Source organism: Gadus chalcogrammus, chromosome 20 (genome assembly GCF_026213295.1).
Source record: "Gadus chalcogrammus isolate NIFS_2021 chromosome 20, NIFS_Gcha_1.0, whole genome shotgun sequence".
Lineage (NCBI taxonomy): Eukaryota > Metazoa > Chordata > Actinopteri > Gadiformes > Gadidae > Gadus > Gadus chalcogrammus.
The window spans coordinates 5,800,392-5,815,966 of NC_079431.1; the positions used below are offsets into that span (position 1 = coordinate 5,800,392).

The 15,575-nt window shown below is 44.0% G+C and overlaps 1 protein-coding gene across 1 annotated transcript in view; it reads right to left on the reverse strand.

The window, feature by feature from the left end:
* Positions 1-14,856, reverse strand: part of fgf14 (fibroblast growth factor 14) — a 68,674-nt gene extending 53,818 nt beyond the window's left edge. Inside the window, exon 1 of the mRNA XM_056580105.1 lies at positions 13,985-14,856. Within this exon, the coding sequence (XP_056436080.1) occupies positions 13,985-14,192 (208 nt within the window). The 5' untranslated portion in view covers positions 14,193-14,856. The remainder of the gene's footprint in view (positions 1-13,984) is intronic.
* Positions 14,857-15,575: the final 719 nt, after the last annotated feature.

A 15,575-nucleotide genomic window follows, 5' to 3' on the forward strand; every position in this document is an offset into this window, starting at 1 on the left:
AGAGATAGAGAGAGAGAGAAGAGAGAGAAGAAGGAGAGAGAGAGAGAGAGACAGAAAGAAAAAAGAGACAGAGAGAAGAGAGAGAGAGAGAGAGAAGAGAGAGAGAGAGAGAGAGAGAGAGAGAGGATAAACAGCGGCGAGATAGAGAGAGAGAGATAGAGATAGAGAGATTTTAGAGAGAGATAGATAGCATAGAGAGGAGAGAGTATAAAACAGGTAGAGAGAGAGAGAGAGAGAGATAGAAAGAGGATAGAGAGAGAGTAGGAGAGAGAGAGAGAGAGAGATAGATAGAGAGGAGAGAGAGAGAGAGAGAGAGAGAGAGACCAATGCGACAAACCATGGAATATAACAAAGTTTGTTTTGGTGGAGAATAAAGATGAAAGTGTGCCTTCCTTAGTGACCAACTTCCTGCAATGAAATAAAAATCCAGTATAGTCTGTTTCCTCTCATGAAACAGAATTATAAATCAAAACTTATCAAAGGAATACTTCAAAAAAATTTATCCTGTACCCCATTTTCCAATAATTTTGGGTCTAAGGGACTAATACGGTCAACAATTTTTGAACCAAGTCCCTCAAGGAGAACTCTTGCCATGAATTCAATTGCTGCATCGTTGCAGCCTATATCCCTATTGCCATTCCAATCTCAACTCTCCCATGCCCAAATCAGTGCGATAGCACTAATCTTTCTGTAGTCCAATATAACAAACTATGTACCCTCCAGCTCTCACTCAGTTTCCGCCATTCTATCCGTGGACCAACTCAACTCTCGCAAGACTTCTTCCTGGGTGAGACTTGGTTGAACACGATAAACAGTCCGGACCAAAGCGAAAGGCAAAGAAACAAGTTGAATTTCTCTGCAGGGAACCTTTCCATAATGTAAGTATATGTGGGAGTTAGCTTTTTATGTACGGTGACGCAATGTTATTGCCCCAAAGGATTACATTTCAGCTTGTTTCACAGTGAGTTTATCCTGCATTAGTCCCTTAGACCCACAGTGATCTCAAAATAGGGTCCAGGTTGAAAACGTTTTCCTTTAAGTGAACGAGACGTGTATGCGTCATATAGAAAAAGGATTTTTCTAAACGATGATTCAACAGTCAGTGACATGGTGGGCGGCAGATCTGAATGGTGGACGTGTTGCATTCTGAATAATGTGCTAAACGTTTACGAAGGTTTACGAATTCTAAAGAGCTGAAATATCTGCACAAATATTGTTTTATTCTGGTTGGGTCAAATGTACAAAACCACAGGGAGTTGCACTGCAAGTCTAACATGATTCACAACCGTTTTGATGAAGAACAAGTTTGTCTGTTTGTCTTTTGTATTGTATTACAGAGCAGTGTAGGTATTTGTTGTATATGCGGATAAGTGGTGCTTGGAAAAATGTATGTCACCAGGAACCTATCCATTGCAAAGTGGATGTGTTTTTCGTTTCATAGCGTCCCATGTTCCTTATAAGAGAACCAAGCACTTGTACCTTTAAATCTCAACAGGGTACAGAATACATACTAAAAACACTTGTATTCACATAGACACTGACGTGCAGCCTACCCATGCATCCAGACTCCTAGACACACACACACACACACACACACACACACACACACACACACACACACACACACACACACACACACACACACACACACACACACACACACACACACACACAATTGTTTTTATTGGAGTGCTCAAGAGGTTTCATTCCAGTGCCGTGGTAGGTGAACGTCACTGGGCAAATATCATGTCTCTCCTCGTGGCTCTGGCCTCATTCTAACACAATTAGATGGCATCCTGGTCCTGAACGATGGCTCGGAAACATCATTACCTTACAGTTCATTGACGCAGAAAGCTGTTTAACCCTGCAGTGACAATGGGTAGGTGATGGTGAGGCATGAGCACTGGCACTCAGTGGAATAGAAATGCAACGGCAAACGGGTCAAAGGCACCCTGAAAGATAATTTATTATGGGACGGATTGTGTCTGTCAAGAGGTTAAACAGCTGCCTTGATTACACTGAGGAAAGCTAAAGAGATAGCTTATTTTTAGATCTCACCTTACGTGACGCAACGTTTCTTACTCAATTTCATCTATTTCGGACATCTAAACCATTTATATGTCCACCTTCCACCTGAAGTTTGGAAACCAAAAATGAAAAGGATTTTTAATGCAGTCAAGATGGAAATCGGTTAATTTGCTCAAATCCATACAATGTAGATAGACCAGCAACCCAAAATAGTCATGGCTTCAACTGTTTGTGAATGCAATTTTCTGAGTAAAGCAACATGTGCTGACGAGACACACACACACACACACACAAGCATTCACACACACACACACACACACACACACACACACGCACACACACACACACACACACACACACACACACACACGCACACACGCACACACACACACACACACACACACACACACACACACACACACACACACACACACACATACACGCACATGCAAAGTGAAATTGGTAGCGGCGTCTGCTGCGTCAGAGCAGTGCATCGCTGATCCGTCCCTGGCCGAGGCAACGGATGAGGAGAACAAGGAGAACGTTGGTTCAGGAGGGATGAGAGACACTGGTCCCTGGGGGTTCAGCAACACATGAGACATTGGTCCTTTGTGATTTAGCAACACAGGGGCCTCAGGGGGGCGCGTACAAAGTGCAGATGAATGATGAAGAGGGAGGAGGACCCCAAGGGGGCGGAAGAAAGACAGACAAACTGAAGGACAGGCCGACTGAGTGAATGAGTTTGGATGGCTGTTCCGCTGATGGTATGGGTCGAACGTTGTTATATCTGTGTGTGTGTGTGTGTGTGTGTGTGTGTGTGTGTGTGTGTGTGTGTGTGTGTGTGTGTGTGTGTGTGTGTGTGTGTGTGTGTGTGTGTGTGTGTGTGTGTGTCTGTGTGTCTGCATGTCTGTGTGTGTGTCTGTGTATTTTAATAGAAATCAAATGCAAGAGTAAATGTTTCCGACCAATGAGAGGCAGAAGTGATTGTTCCATCAGCTCTCCGATACCAACAGCGGCTGGACAGACAGCGCTCCATCTTTGGTGGAAGGATGCTCAGGTGGTTATTTGAGAGACATTAAGGGCCAGTCGATTTTTATATAAGCACTCTCCCAAAACAAAGGCCGTTCATAGTTCTTCACTAACGGAAAACATAAATATTTTTATGCAATCAATTTCAAACGATAAAAAGACAATCATTTAGTGTAGTATAAATTCAAAGTATTAATTCAAAGTATGAGGCACCTTCTCTAAACGGCAATAACATTAATCAAAGTCAATATATTTTAAATCTTATTTGGCACTCAACTGTGTTGGGTAACTTTCCTTTTAAAATCAACTAATAACATCACAAGATTACTGTTAAGAGTTACTGTACTTTTGCAATTCCACAAACGAAAACCCCTTTGTGATTCCTTTCGCAGGTTGGTAATTGTACAGAAGGCTTGTAGCCTACTGCATGTCTATCTTTGTCCTGTACTTCACGCCATTTACTGGTTAACACAATGAGCTGACGAAGTCTCCCGTGGGACTGCCTTGTCTACAGAGCCGATGCTGATGGTGAACCCACTGACATAACGAAGCCTGTATGCAAAAGGTGCTTTAAAACAGTGAGGAGGCACTTCAAACCCTGCCAAGTGCCTCAATGACTGACACCAATACCTCGCCAAGGAGGACATAACACAAAAGTGTAGCGAATAAACTAGCTGGCTAGCCAGTTGGTAGGATGGTGATGAGCTGCTAAGATACATGTAGCGTAACGCATCAATGTCAGGACTAATAGGCATCTTGCTAGCTGAGATAGACATGCACAGCAGTCCGCTACCAACCAAGGCGTTAGAAAAGAAACCAAAACACTACGAGTAACAGATGCTTATTTGAAAAATGTAAATAAAGAACTACTTACTTGATTGCAAAGCTACAAAATCACAACAAAATAAGAATCTGAGCACTTTCGAGTGTTGCTACCGTTTTAGAGTATATTGCTTTCTTATGTTTCCTCTTCATGTGGTGAACAAGGTGTGCCACAGAAGCCACAGCCAGTGAACGGGCAAGGCATGGTACCGAGTGGGGGGGAGCCATACTTTGCTGCTTTTAGATCTGCTAAATTAACCTTGTCAACAGCCTGAGGAGGCACAGAGTTACCCGCAAAAAACCCGCTCGGTTCACCTCCGACAACAGGAGTTTAATATTTTAAACGCCTTTGACACAAAGCTCGGACACTAAGCTGCACTGGACCGTTGACAGAATCCACAGACTCAGGTCTGCTCTCTCTCTCGTGTTCTCTTTTACTTTCTCTCTCTCTCTCTCTCTCTCTCTCTCTCTCTCTCTCTCAGAGAGACAGACTTTAGAGACAGCCCTTTGTCTCACTCTGGAGATGGAGAGAGAGGAGAGAGGACCCCAAGCACACCTTAAAACAAATGTTGCAGAATTTCTAATTTCTCTTTAACTCCCTGCACTAAAAACTTTGACTCGGACACAAAAGTACTTCCTTCGCCTTTGCCTCTATCGTTTGGCAATGAAGATCACCTTCCTTCTGGCAGGACCTTTCCCACTATTATCCAAACTTCTGGTCCACTAAATCACAATACCAAAGCCGGATGGAGCAAGACTTGATGTTAAACAGCTCTTGTGATAACGAGCAGACTGGTGCAGTGTCTATTTTGGGAGGATCCATTCACTAAAATCCTGTGAAAGGCAAAGAGAGAGGGATGCAACAAGGTTTAGACATAGAATTTATAGGTAAAAGAAAAGTTGACATTATACTGGTTTCTCATTGTATAGGCCTTCAACTAGTCCTTGAAGGTTAGTATCATTGTTGTTTAATGTGGCAATCTTATGTATTTTGCATAATTATATGTATACATATAATTATGCAAAATGTCATATTTATATACATATAAATATGAAATGCAGCCAAGTCAGGTTTATCTCCATCAAAGCAATGAAATAACAATGATGCCATTCAGGGGCAGATTATTGTTATGTAGTGTGTGTGTGTGTGTGTGTGTGTGTGTGTGTGTGTGTGTGTGTGTGTGTGTGTGTGTGTGTGTGTGTGTGTGTGTGTGTGTGTGTGTGTGTGCATGCGTGCGTGCGTTTCACATCCGTGCGTGCGTATGTGCGAGCGTGCATGTGTGTGTTTCCTCAAATGTGTGTTTAAAAGACACAAATATTGAAAACTAATAATAATTGTCATCGGCTTTACATTTACAAGTTGAGGCCCAACTTTCCCACTGCGCCCATCCAGTTATTCCAAAGAAATTACTTCAGCCCAACAAGGATGTGCAAGTTCACTTAACTGTCCACCGGGATCATTTAATGATAGCAGCAAGAGGAATGTGACATTGTCCGATGCAGTGATCGCCTTTATTCCCATCAGACGCATTACACCAGTGTCCTTCAACTGGTTATTTCGGTCTCAAACGTGCCATTGCAAAGAAGCTTATCAAAATGTTGTAGTTCTCACATATTTCTCAATATGAATCTTTTTATTTGATAGACCAAGTAGCATCTTCTATACCCAAATATCAACGTACATCTAGAAAGAGTGTTATTTCTATGTGTAAGTTAACGTTTGTGTTTTTGTTTGTGTGTTTCTATTTATAGTCATTTAGCTCACTTAAAAACAGAATGCTGGGAAACACAGAGAAAGCGTCTAACTGTAAAATGAAACGGCATGTAAACATCAGCCATTCAGACCATGTGGTATCTCCCACTTAATGTTCAACTGGATTCATAAAACATACATTGGAGCAGAATCAACGATGCGATGGGAACGTAAAGCTACATTGAAATGGAGTTAACAGAGAGGAGAGCTTCAAACCATTGAATATTCAAATAAAAATATATTGCTTTGGAGACATGCCTCGAGCAATTATAATTTGACAAATGTCATATTTGTAGAACTTATTCCAAGGTGATCAATGAGACACCACTGAAGACCTGCTACACTGGAACATCGGAAAAGAAACATTGCTCACTAATAAATGCTATTAACTTCCAGTCTAATAGGAGACTAGCCTTTGGATGCATCTTGTAGAGAACAACCTGTCATTAGTGCATGAGTGACTCTTTGTGGAAACTGTCAACATCGCAGATTCAACATCGAATGCAGAAGCCAATGTGGCCGCAATTGAGCTGACAGAAATGTTACTCAAAAGACAAGTTAACCTCATACTCCAAGGAAAAATGGAACCATTCAACTTCAGAACAAAAAATGGCAATGAGAATTATCTTTTCTTGGCATCATGGAATTGGACTCGAAGCTGGTTACATAAATGTATGTACAATGATGAAAGGCTACTCAGGATACGAATATGTTGCATGTCTTTCCCTTGCAAAGTTAAGCAGCAAAGTATCGCACAATGACTAACCATGGCCGATATCTAACTGACTAGACCAAAATGTTGTAAATAAAGTAGAGGCGTGTCTCAAATTAAATCTATTAAAGTGTCAGCAAAGTTTCAGCTCAAAGTCGAACAGTAAAATGTCAACATTTTGTTTTGGGAAAACAAAAGTGAACTGAGACGCGTCAATCACCATCAATGCTGCCGAGACATAGCTCTACGTGTACGACTAGTGTACGAGAAACTCAACCCTTCCTCGGACACGGCCAACTACAGTAACCGCTGCCCAGACAGAGTTCTGTATAGTTGAAAGTTGGTTGAGGGAGATTGGCAAAAACAAAGATTTTACACCTTATATCTGTAAATTACTAAATTAATTTAGGAACAACAGAAAATGAAGGCAAAATGCTTTCCCTTTATTTTCTATCCATTTTAACTATTTGCTTTACTTTGCCTATGTTTTCTTTTACTCATCTATTATTTTATTTTCTATATTTTCTATTTTCAATGTTTCTATGTCTAGCACCTTTAGTCTGCCTCGTGAATGAAAAGTTGCATTGCCTTGCCCAACGGAGACAAAATGAAGCTCATTGAAGAACACAGATGAAGTTGCACACACAGAAACACACATACATTCACCTAGCTTGTTACAGGATAGAGCCAGCATCAGAAGATTAGTGGCATCATTTAGAACAACAGCAACGGCCTCCGTGATCTTGGGACCTGGAGCCCAGGCCACCCATCGAGGCCAGGGACTAGCATCCCACCTTCCCCCAAAAGCCTGTGAAATGACCCAGCGGGGGTCCTGCGGCCACAGTCACCCTACGAGGCAAGATGCCAGGACTGCATGGTCTCTCTCTCTCTCTCTCTCTCTCTCTCTCTCTCTCTCTCTCTCTCTCTCTCTCTCTCTCTCTCTCTCTCTCTCTCTCTCTCTCTCTCTCTCTCTCTCTCTCTCTCTCTCTCTCTCTCTCTCTCTCTCACCATCCACTATAATGACCGCTGTCTCTCTCCGTGCCCTCTCGGCTGCCCTGATTTGTATGGAAACTCGATTGCCTCCCCATAGGGTCGGGAAAGGGGTGGATAGGGGGAATAAATAACAGACAGGCGGACTTGAATCACATCACGTCCGAGGGTCATATTTCCTGAGCATGACAGAAACAGCCCAAATTAATTTACTGTGCAAAGTGATGATGCCGCCGGCATTATCATGCTCAATGAGATTAGAATGGTACCGTGTTTTCTCTTTGACCTGCGACGACACCATCTACAGATACTGAGACGCAGCCCATGGCACGGGCTTTACCCTATTCGGACGAATCAATCACATGAGGCTACCACCGGTACACAGGAACGTTTTGGTCATCCATAACTTTACAATGTCCCTAGAAAGAAGCACTTGATAAATGAACGCATATTTTGCTGTCATCAATCACTCTTTGTTGCATTGTGTCATTCCAATGCAAAACTTTCTACATTGCTACACAAGCGCTACAGGTATAGTTACTATGTTCCGCTTATATATTTGAGTTATTAGTACTCAAGTTGTGTGTGAGTGAATAGATATTTTGTTTACCTTTTTTCCAATATATATCTCAGGTAAATCAATGCACCCATAAATACGATTTGCTAGAGCTCCCATTCATAAGTATCAGGAAGATTAAAAAAGAGAATCAGATGCTTTTGTTTTGTATGAAACCTAGCAACATGCTATTGGTGGGTGCCGCGGAATGAAGTTATTTTTAGCCAACCCAGTCGTTATTGTAATTGTCAGAGTTCTTGTTTGAGTCTTCTTCAACCCCTTTAATTACACTTGTGGCTGGTGACTGATAAAAAAAATCCTTGTCGGTACAAATTAAACAAGTGCATGTGTGGGTGACAAATAAATTAACAACCCTATAACATTATTAAACAAAAGCACCCCTTTTTTTGTTGTTGTTGTTGTTGTTGTTGTTGTCACACATTCAGAGAAAGATAACAGCTCACATTGGCATTCATTTTGCTAAATCCTGTGCCAAGAAACATCTCAGTTTACCACTATACCCTGTGTTAAATATGCTAGATCATACTGTATTCATAATTGTGATTTAAACTTCTAACCCAGAGTTAATAAAAAGTGAATGTGTGTATAGTTTGGAGAATTGCTAACCCTGCTGTCCTGTATCCTTCCTGCTAATATACATCCTGACTCCAGGTTGAGCCCTTTGCTCAAGGACGCCTTCAGGGAAATGGGGTCTGAACCTTTTGACCGTGAGTCAAACCCACTAGAGACCATCCTGCCCACTCTCCTGTCCCCTTCTCTGTCCGTCACATGGAGAAGCGTGGACGTCAAGAGTTCCCAAGCATCAACACTGTTTTCAGGCTCTGCGTCTTTCCGGTGGCCGCTATAGGCGGACAGCTTATCCTGCTACTTGTAACTGCCGAGAAGATACGTTTGGATTTGTCCGATATACACTGGAGGCCGGGCTGCAGGAGAGTGTGAGCAGGTGCGGGGGGGTTGTTGTTCATGCTATCTCCGGAGACAGATAGAAATGTAGAGCAACCGGTGTTGCAGTGCCTGCTGAAGGCTCTGTCACGCAGACCCTGGTTTTCATTCACTGCACACGTGACAACACTCTCAACTGGCAGTGTAATGGATGCCTAGCATACAGTACAGTGCGGCCATCGTCAGCATGCTGTGATACATTTAGACTTTTTATCCAGAGAAACTTGGAAGTGAGATTGTGCTGCATGACAGATTGAACAAAAAAAACAATGTTTGTTGCCAACTGACTTTAAGCTATCCTACCGCAGTCTTGGTATGTTTAACGTGTATCCTCTACTTATGCAACAAGGCTAGCTCTAGCATTAAGTTAATATGCCCAGGTCATCTCGGTGAGCCTCCGGGAAAGGTGACCTTTCTAGGCATCTTGTGAGCGGTGGTGTAAACTGGTTTACAACATGTATTAACGTGTTGAACCGAAAAGGTCTGGTGGCTACCAGGTGTAGACTGAAGGCCCCCACAGACCTACACCTCCTAAATTAGACTGCTCTGCAAGGTTTGGGCATGCAGAAGCCCTTGTTTTGTATAAACACTAAATAATAAAATAGCTGTGTATGACATGCCATGGCTGGGATTATGATGTGTCTGCATCTGTTTTCCAGTCTGTTTTTCCCACTTTGCTGGTTTGTCATAATTGTCATAATGTTAAAAGAGAAAAGCGTGATGCTTCCATATTAACTTATTTTTTATTCATAACTTCATTAATTTGGTAGGACTTTGCTTTGGTTGCTCGGTCCTTCTGAGTTTCTGACCTATCTCGTTATCTGGTTTTTTTTGGTTTAATTGTGGAGTGGAGCACTCGATTGCAAACATTGGTTTTCTAGTGCGCTCGACAAACAAACACAACATCACGATATATAGCAATCACTGGCTGTGGCCATTAGGAGCACGACTCTTTCTTCTCTCTGTACTTTGCCAAATCGCAGTCCCCCCGACTGGAGGTCAGTGTATTAACTTAACCTGTCGGGACCTGGGGAACATTTGACAAAAGTATAGCGATGACAACTTCTGCCGTAATCCAGTCGCTCATCATTAGCGCCCGGCTACTGGCTGCAGGCGTTGAACGCAGCCCCACTCAGCTACTTCATTACTTAATTAAATTAACGGCGCTCTCCGAGACCCTCCTCTCATCACATGGGACACGCGGGGGGGAAAATTAACGGGTCATGGCGACGGCTCAAGACGAGTCTCTGAGAGCCAGATCATTCTGGATGGCTTAGCGGGAGGAACTGGTTCATTCTGCGAGATGCTGCCAAGATCATGCAAGGGAAAAAAAAAAAAGAAAACATCACAACCGTAAAGATGTGACACAAGGGATATAAAGTTCACTAAGAGACTTTTTAAATGGTAATGAAAGGGAACACTGAGCGGTAATGATGCGGTGCGGTCAGCTTTGGGGTCATACATGTCGGCGCACAGACCAGAAGTGCAATGGGGGGGACGGGGGAGGTCAATTTGTAATGACTCGCCAGTTTATGATTACAGTTAATCAATTTAATGAGTTCATAAATCACGTCAATGATTTGAGCCAGCATCTAGTCCAGCTTCTCATATGGCTCCTGTGGAATACACACAGCATTTGGTCATCTGTGGTTGTCAATCAGAGGAAAATGTGTTTTGAAGTAGTGGGGCTTGATTAGCACACCACTGAAGCATGCACACATAACCTCTTCCCCAAAGAACCTGATACGCCAGGGAAAATACACTTAACCAAAGTATGAAGTCTGTGGTAAATGAAAACCAATGATCATAGATGTGAATGTGATCTGAGAAAGAAAAATAAACTATAAACAAATGTTAACCTCAAAATGTGAACATTGTACTTTACAATCTAAAGTCGACCCCTACACGTTATAAACAAATGTGTGTGTGTGTGTGTGTGTGTGTGTGTGTGTGTGTGTGTGTGTGTGTGTGTGTGTGTGTGTGTGTGTGTGTGTGTGTGTGTGTGTGTGTGTGCCTATAAACAAAAAGGGTAAGCGTCTTATTGTGTGCAATACACTGATGTAGTCTGCCTTGCCCTACTTAAAGGGACTCTGACCTTTGTTGCATTTGAGAATTACAGCACATTCAAATCATCCCGCCTTCCTCCAATGCCCCACCCCCTAAGCGTACAAAACTAAGCGTTATTTTGAGTACTGTACTGTAATAGTGAGTACTGTAACGACCTCGCCGGTGACATAATGATGTCGAGTCATTAGTAGTTGAAGGTAGTTTTAATGAACCAAAACCAGGTCACTGAAACCCGTAACATTGTAACCAACGGCAGAAAACCGACACAAAACAAACCCCAGTTACCCCGGCAACCCCCAACACGGTCTCACTCGCGTGCAGGCCCCCACCCTCCTGTTCTTCCAAGGCCCTCCCCCAGCTGACCTAATGATTCGCCCCCACGCTGATTGACAAGAAGAACATTACAATACATACACATAGAACAACTGGCATAGCGGACAACGAAATATAATGTAACACATAACACACAAACTATTTAACTGTCCCAGGGTCGCTACAGTACAAAAGTTCTAGACTCCCATGGGTTATGTTTAGACTCCCATGGGTTATGTTTAGACTCCCAGGGGTCATAATATCTACCAGGGGTCTAGTAAACAAGAAGTCCGAAGAAGACGCGTCTGAGTCCGAAATGGGTCCCGTAATAAGACTGAGTGGTGCGGTTGGGTGCCAACGTTCTGGAGGTCTTCCTGTAGCTCCAGAGTAGCGGGACAACGTCGCGTCTGAGTCCGAAATGGGTCCCGTAATCGGACTGAGTGGTGCGGTTGGGTGCCAACGGTCTGGAGGTCTTCCAGTAGCTCCAGAGTAGCGGGACAACGTCGCGTCTGAGTCCGAAATGGGTCCCCTAATCGGACTGAGTGGTGCGGTTGGTTGCCAACGGTCTGGAGGTCCTGAGAATCATCCAGGGGAGCGGGACCACTTGGCTTCTGAGGCCGAATCGGGTCCCCTTGTCGGACTGAATGGTGCAGTTGGTGGCCAACAGTCTGGAGGTCTTCCTGAGGCTCCAGAGGAGGGTAACTCTGTGAGTCTGAGTCCGAGATGAGTCCCCTAATCGGACTGAATGGTGCAGTTTCAGTACGCCGTGGACCACTTTGGTCTGCCATCGTCAGTCGCTACGGTCGCTACTCGCTACTGTCTGCCGTGGAATCAAAACAAACCCTCTAGTTGAGGACGCGCCTTGATGACGCGGGCCCGAATGCGCCACAAGAAGCAGACGGAAAACCTTATATATCCATGCAGCAAACAGACAGGTCTGTCGGCCAATAAGGTCATTCGGTCCGAAGAATTTTATTGGTTGAAGTTTTCACTAAATATTATGAGAGTAAAATAAATGTTTGTTTTTACTCCTGGTGGGTCTGTCTTGCATATTAGAGTGTTATTACCTTATTAATACCAATTTAACCTTATCCAAAAAAAGTGTAAAAATGCAACAAAGGTAAGAGTCCCTTTAATATCCAAAACAACATGCTGCTTCAGCGCAAATCCTTAAGATAATGTGCGCACCTCGTCCGCAGATCAAGATCATTGTGTGATAGAGACGACTCGTTCAGTGTGGATCCGTCATACGATGAAAACAACAAGAATCGCAGTTTCAGACGAATGACAGCGAATATCAGTTGTGATGGATTGACTGCAAGGTGTAGATTGGGATACGCTGTCTCTGCTCGCGCGACTCGAGGAAGTTGTTTGCTGCAAACGTACAAAGGATTCTTTACCGAATGTCGAAATAAATGTCTACTTCATTCATTGTTTACCTCCGCACTATGAAATACTCTATGATGCTCACAATGCACCTTGTTGGCTAAATGACTAATAAATTACCCTAGCCTCGTTGTGTTTCGGACGTTTGCTCTCGCCGTATCAGCAAGCCATCACATCCACAGTAGTATACGATGATCTACTATACTGCAGTGGCATTGTCGAGGGGAGGGGGGGGGGAACTAAACCAACTTCAAAGCCACAATTAAACAAGTGCGTTTGGCTACAAGCTGGCCACCTGGGGATTTTGTTTCGTTTGTTCAACAGCCTGTTGAGATAATCATTGTTTTCCTCTCAAAGGCTGTAATATCACTCGCAGATCCAGCACGATACGATGCAAGGTGGCGAATGCTTCAGCGTGCCACTATACCCGGCTCTATTTCCCGAACCGCAACAGCACACAGCGTGTTGACCGGGCTACGATTTCCTCGGTTGTTGAATTGGAGGAGGGGGGTTGGGATGCATTAGTGCGGCAGCCCCAAAAATACCCCCCCCCCATTGCTTCAATATCCGGGCCTATAGTAAACCTGAAATCGTGCCCCGCCGTCAGCTGTGAACGATGACTGCACTATGGCTCCCTATGACACATAAGAGAACCATGGTAGGCTGGCTCTTTCTGCTGGCGTGTGGAGTAGACCCACCAGCAGCGAGCAGGCTACAGCACGTTGCATATAAAAGTGTTGCAGGGGGGGGGGGGGGGGGGGGACGCTGCTGCTGATGCTGCTGTTGCTGCAGTGAGCCCCGCTTCACGCAAACCTGGTTATGGAGGATCTCGTTGGACACACATAGACTAGTCTATATCAGTGGTCTAACTAGTGTCTAGCACAATTACCCATATCTCCGGTCTTAGCACCACTGGGAGCACGTAGGTAACATCGTAGGCATTTAAAAGTTACCAGATCGAGGTATCCCTCGGGGTAGCAGGAGGAGGAATAGAGCGAGAGAGAGAGAGAGGGGGGTCCTTTTTCTCCCCCCCCCCCCCCCCTAAATCTGTGCGCTACGCGTGCCCTAAGCTCGCCGATAGTCTAGCTGCACTGGATAAGTTGTTCCCCTCCCTCCTCCTCCACCACCTCCTAGTCCTCTTCCTCCTCTCCCCCGTACCCTCTCCTCTGCATCTCAGCGCTGCATACATACGACCGCTGATCTATCGGTGTTAACATCAAACTTACTAACAAACTTACTCGCTAAACACACGAATAAACACGAATAAAAACATCGATACACACGCAGAGAGAGCGGGGGAGAGAGGGAGAGGGAGACAGGCGAGATGGGTGAGTGTAGTAGTAGGCATTGAGGCTGAGGCGCTTACCACTTGGGTTCTTGTTTTTCTTAAGACTCTTGCCACAAAGACACTGCAGCATATGCGTTCCTTTGCTGAAAATGTTCCAAAGAAACCACATTGATTTGGGCGAAGAGCAATCCTGTGGCTTAGACACCCAGATATAGATGAGATCCTTGCGGTTGCATAATAATACAATTGGATCAGTTCTCCAGGACAAGGCTATGAAATGTATCATAGAAAAACAGGTATTTTCCAAGTCCTATGCGTTTTCATTCACGTGGCAAAATTCACTCTCTCGCTCTCGCCAGTCAGACTTCGCAATTAAGGTGTTCTTTTTTTTCTTCTTATTGTGGTGTACAAAGAAGGACACCTCAACTAGTCGTTCATAGAAAATATACTCTAATATAAATTGCATGTGTCGCACCTGGAGGAGACGTGCAGCCGGTAAACAAACAGAACTAACATGAAAACAGTGAAACACGGCCGATTTCCAAGAAGAAAATCATTGCCTATTAGTTCATCACTGTGAGGAGAGGAGGGTGGATCTGCACAGCATCAAAAGCCAAGGGAGGATGCATCCTATGCACAGACTGCTGCAATGATAGCCCCAACAAAACAACACATTGTAAGTCCACAAGGTCCTCCTGTTTCTGTAAACCCTCCTCTGTTTGACGAGGTCAAATTCCGTCAACCTTAGTTTTCATTTCGTATAGTCCCTCTCGTAGCGTGCCGTTGTGATGCCAGCTTTTTGCTTTCTTGCTTGTCTGTCCCAATTCCTGGAGTGTGTGTTGTATGTGTGTTTCTTTCTTGCGGGGTGATGATGTTCGCTGTCTTCTCACTGCAACGCCACGGGCATCTCCAAAAGTACGGTGCGCTTGTATAAAAATATTTGCATGGATTTCTCCTCTCGTCGGACCTCTGTTAGAAATAGACGGGGAGGAGGGGTTAAATTGAAAGATTGCCTTTCCATTACGTAAACACGTGGTTTCTGCGCCGTCATATAGCTGATGCGTCCAGAAATATCATGATATGATTGAGTCTATTGTCTTGAGACATTCCGGCGACCACTCATTTATTTTATTTATTTTTAGAAATCCAGACGTATTCCATCCGCAGAAGCCGTGGTCGAAGCAGGTGTCGATAACTGAATATTAAATTATTTGCCATACGCCTTAGCCCACTTCACGCTCTATCTCACCGTTGTTTTTATTTTTTATTTGTTTTTATTTGGTGTTTTAATAAAATGATAGTTAATGTAGTCTCAAAACCTAATTTTCTGTATCTTTATTAATAGGCACTATGTTGCGTTAAGTCACAGGTGCTCTGGCACACCTGGTGGTGGGCCGGCGTGTGTGCGTGCGTGTGACAGACAACGTGTGTCAAGCGATGGGAATTAGCCCACTGGCCGATGCAACAGTCGAGAGCAGGTCTCAGATTGAGAGGAGAGAGAGCGAGAGAGAGCGAGAGAGAGCGAGAGTGAGCGACAGAGAGCGAGGGAGCAAGGGAGAGAAAGCGAGGGGAGAGCGAGTGAGAGAGAGAAGTCAGACTATTTTTAACCCCACCAACAGCATCTATTTATTTAGTTTTTTCCAATAACAGCTATTACCAATTTTAGAGG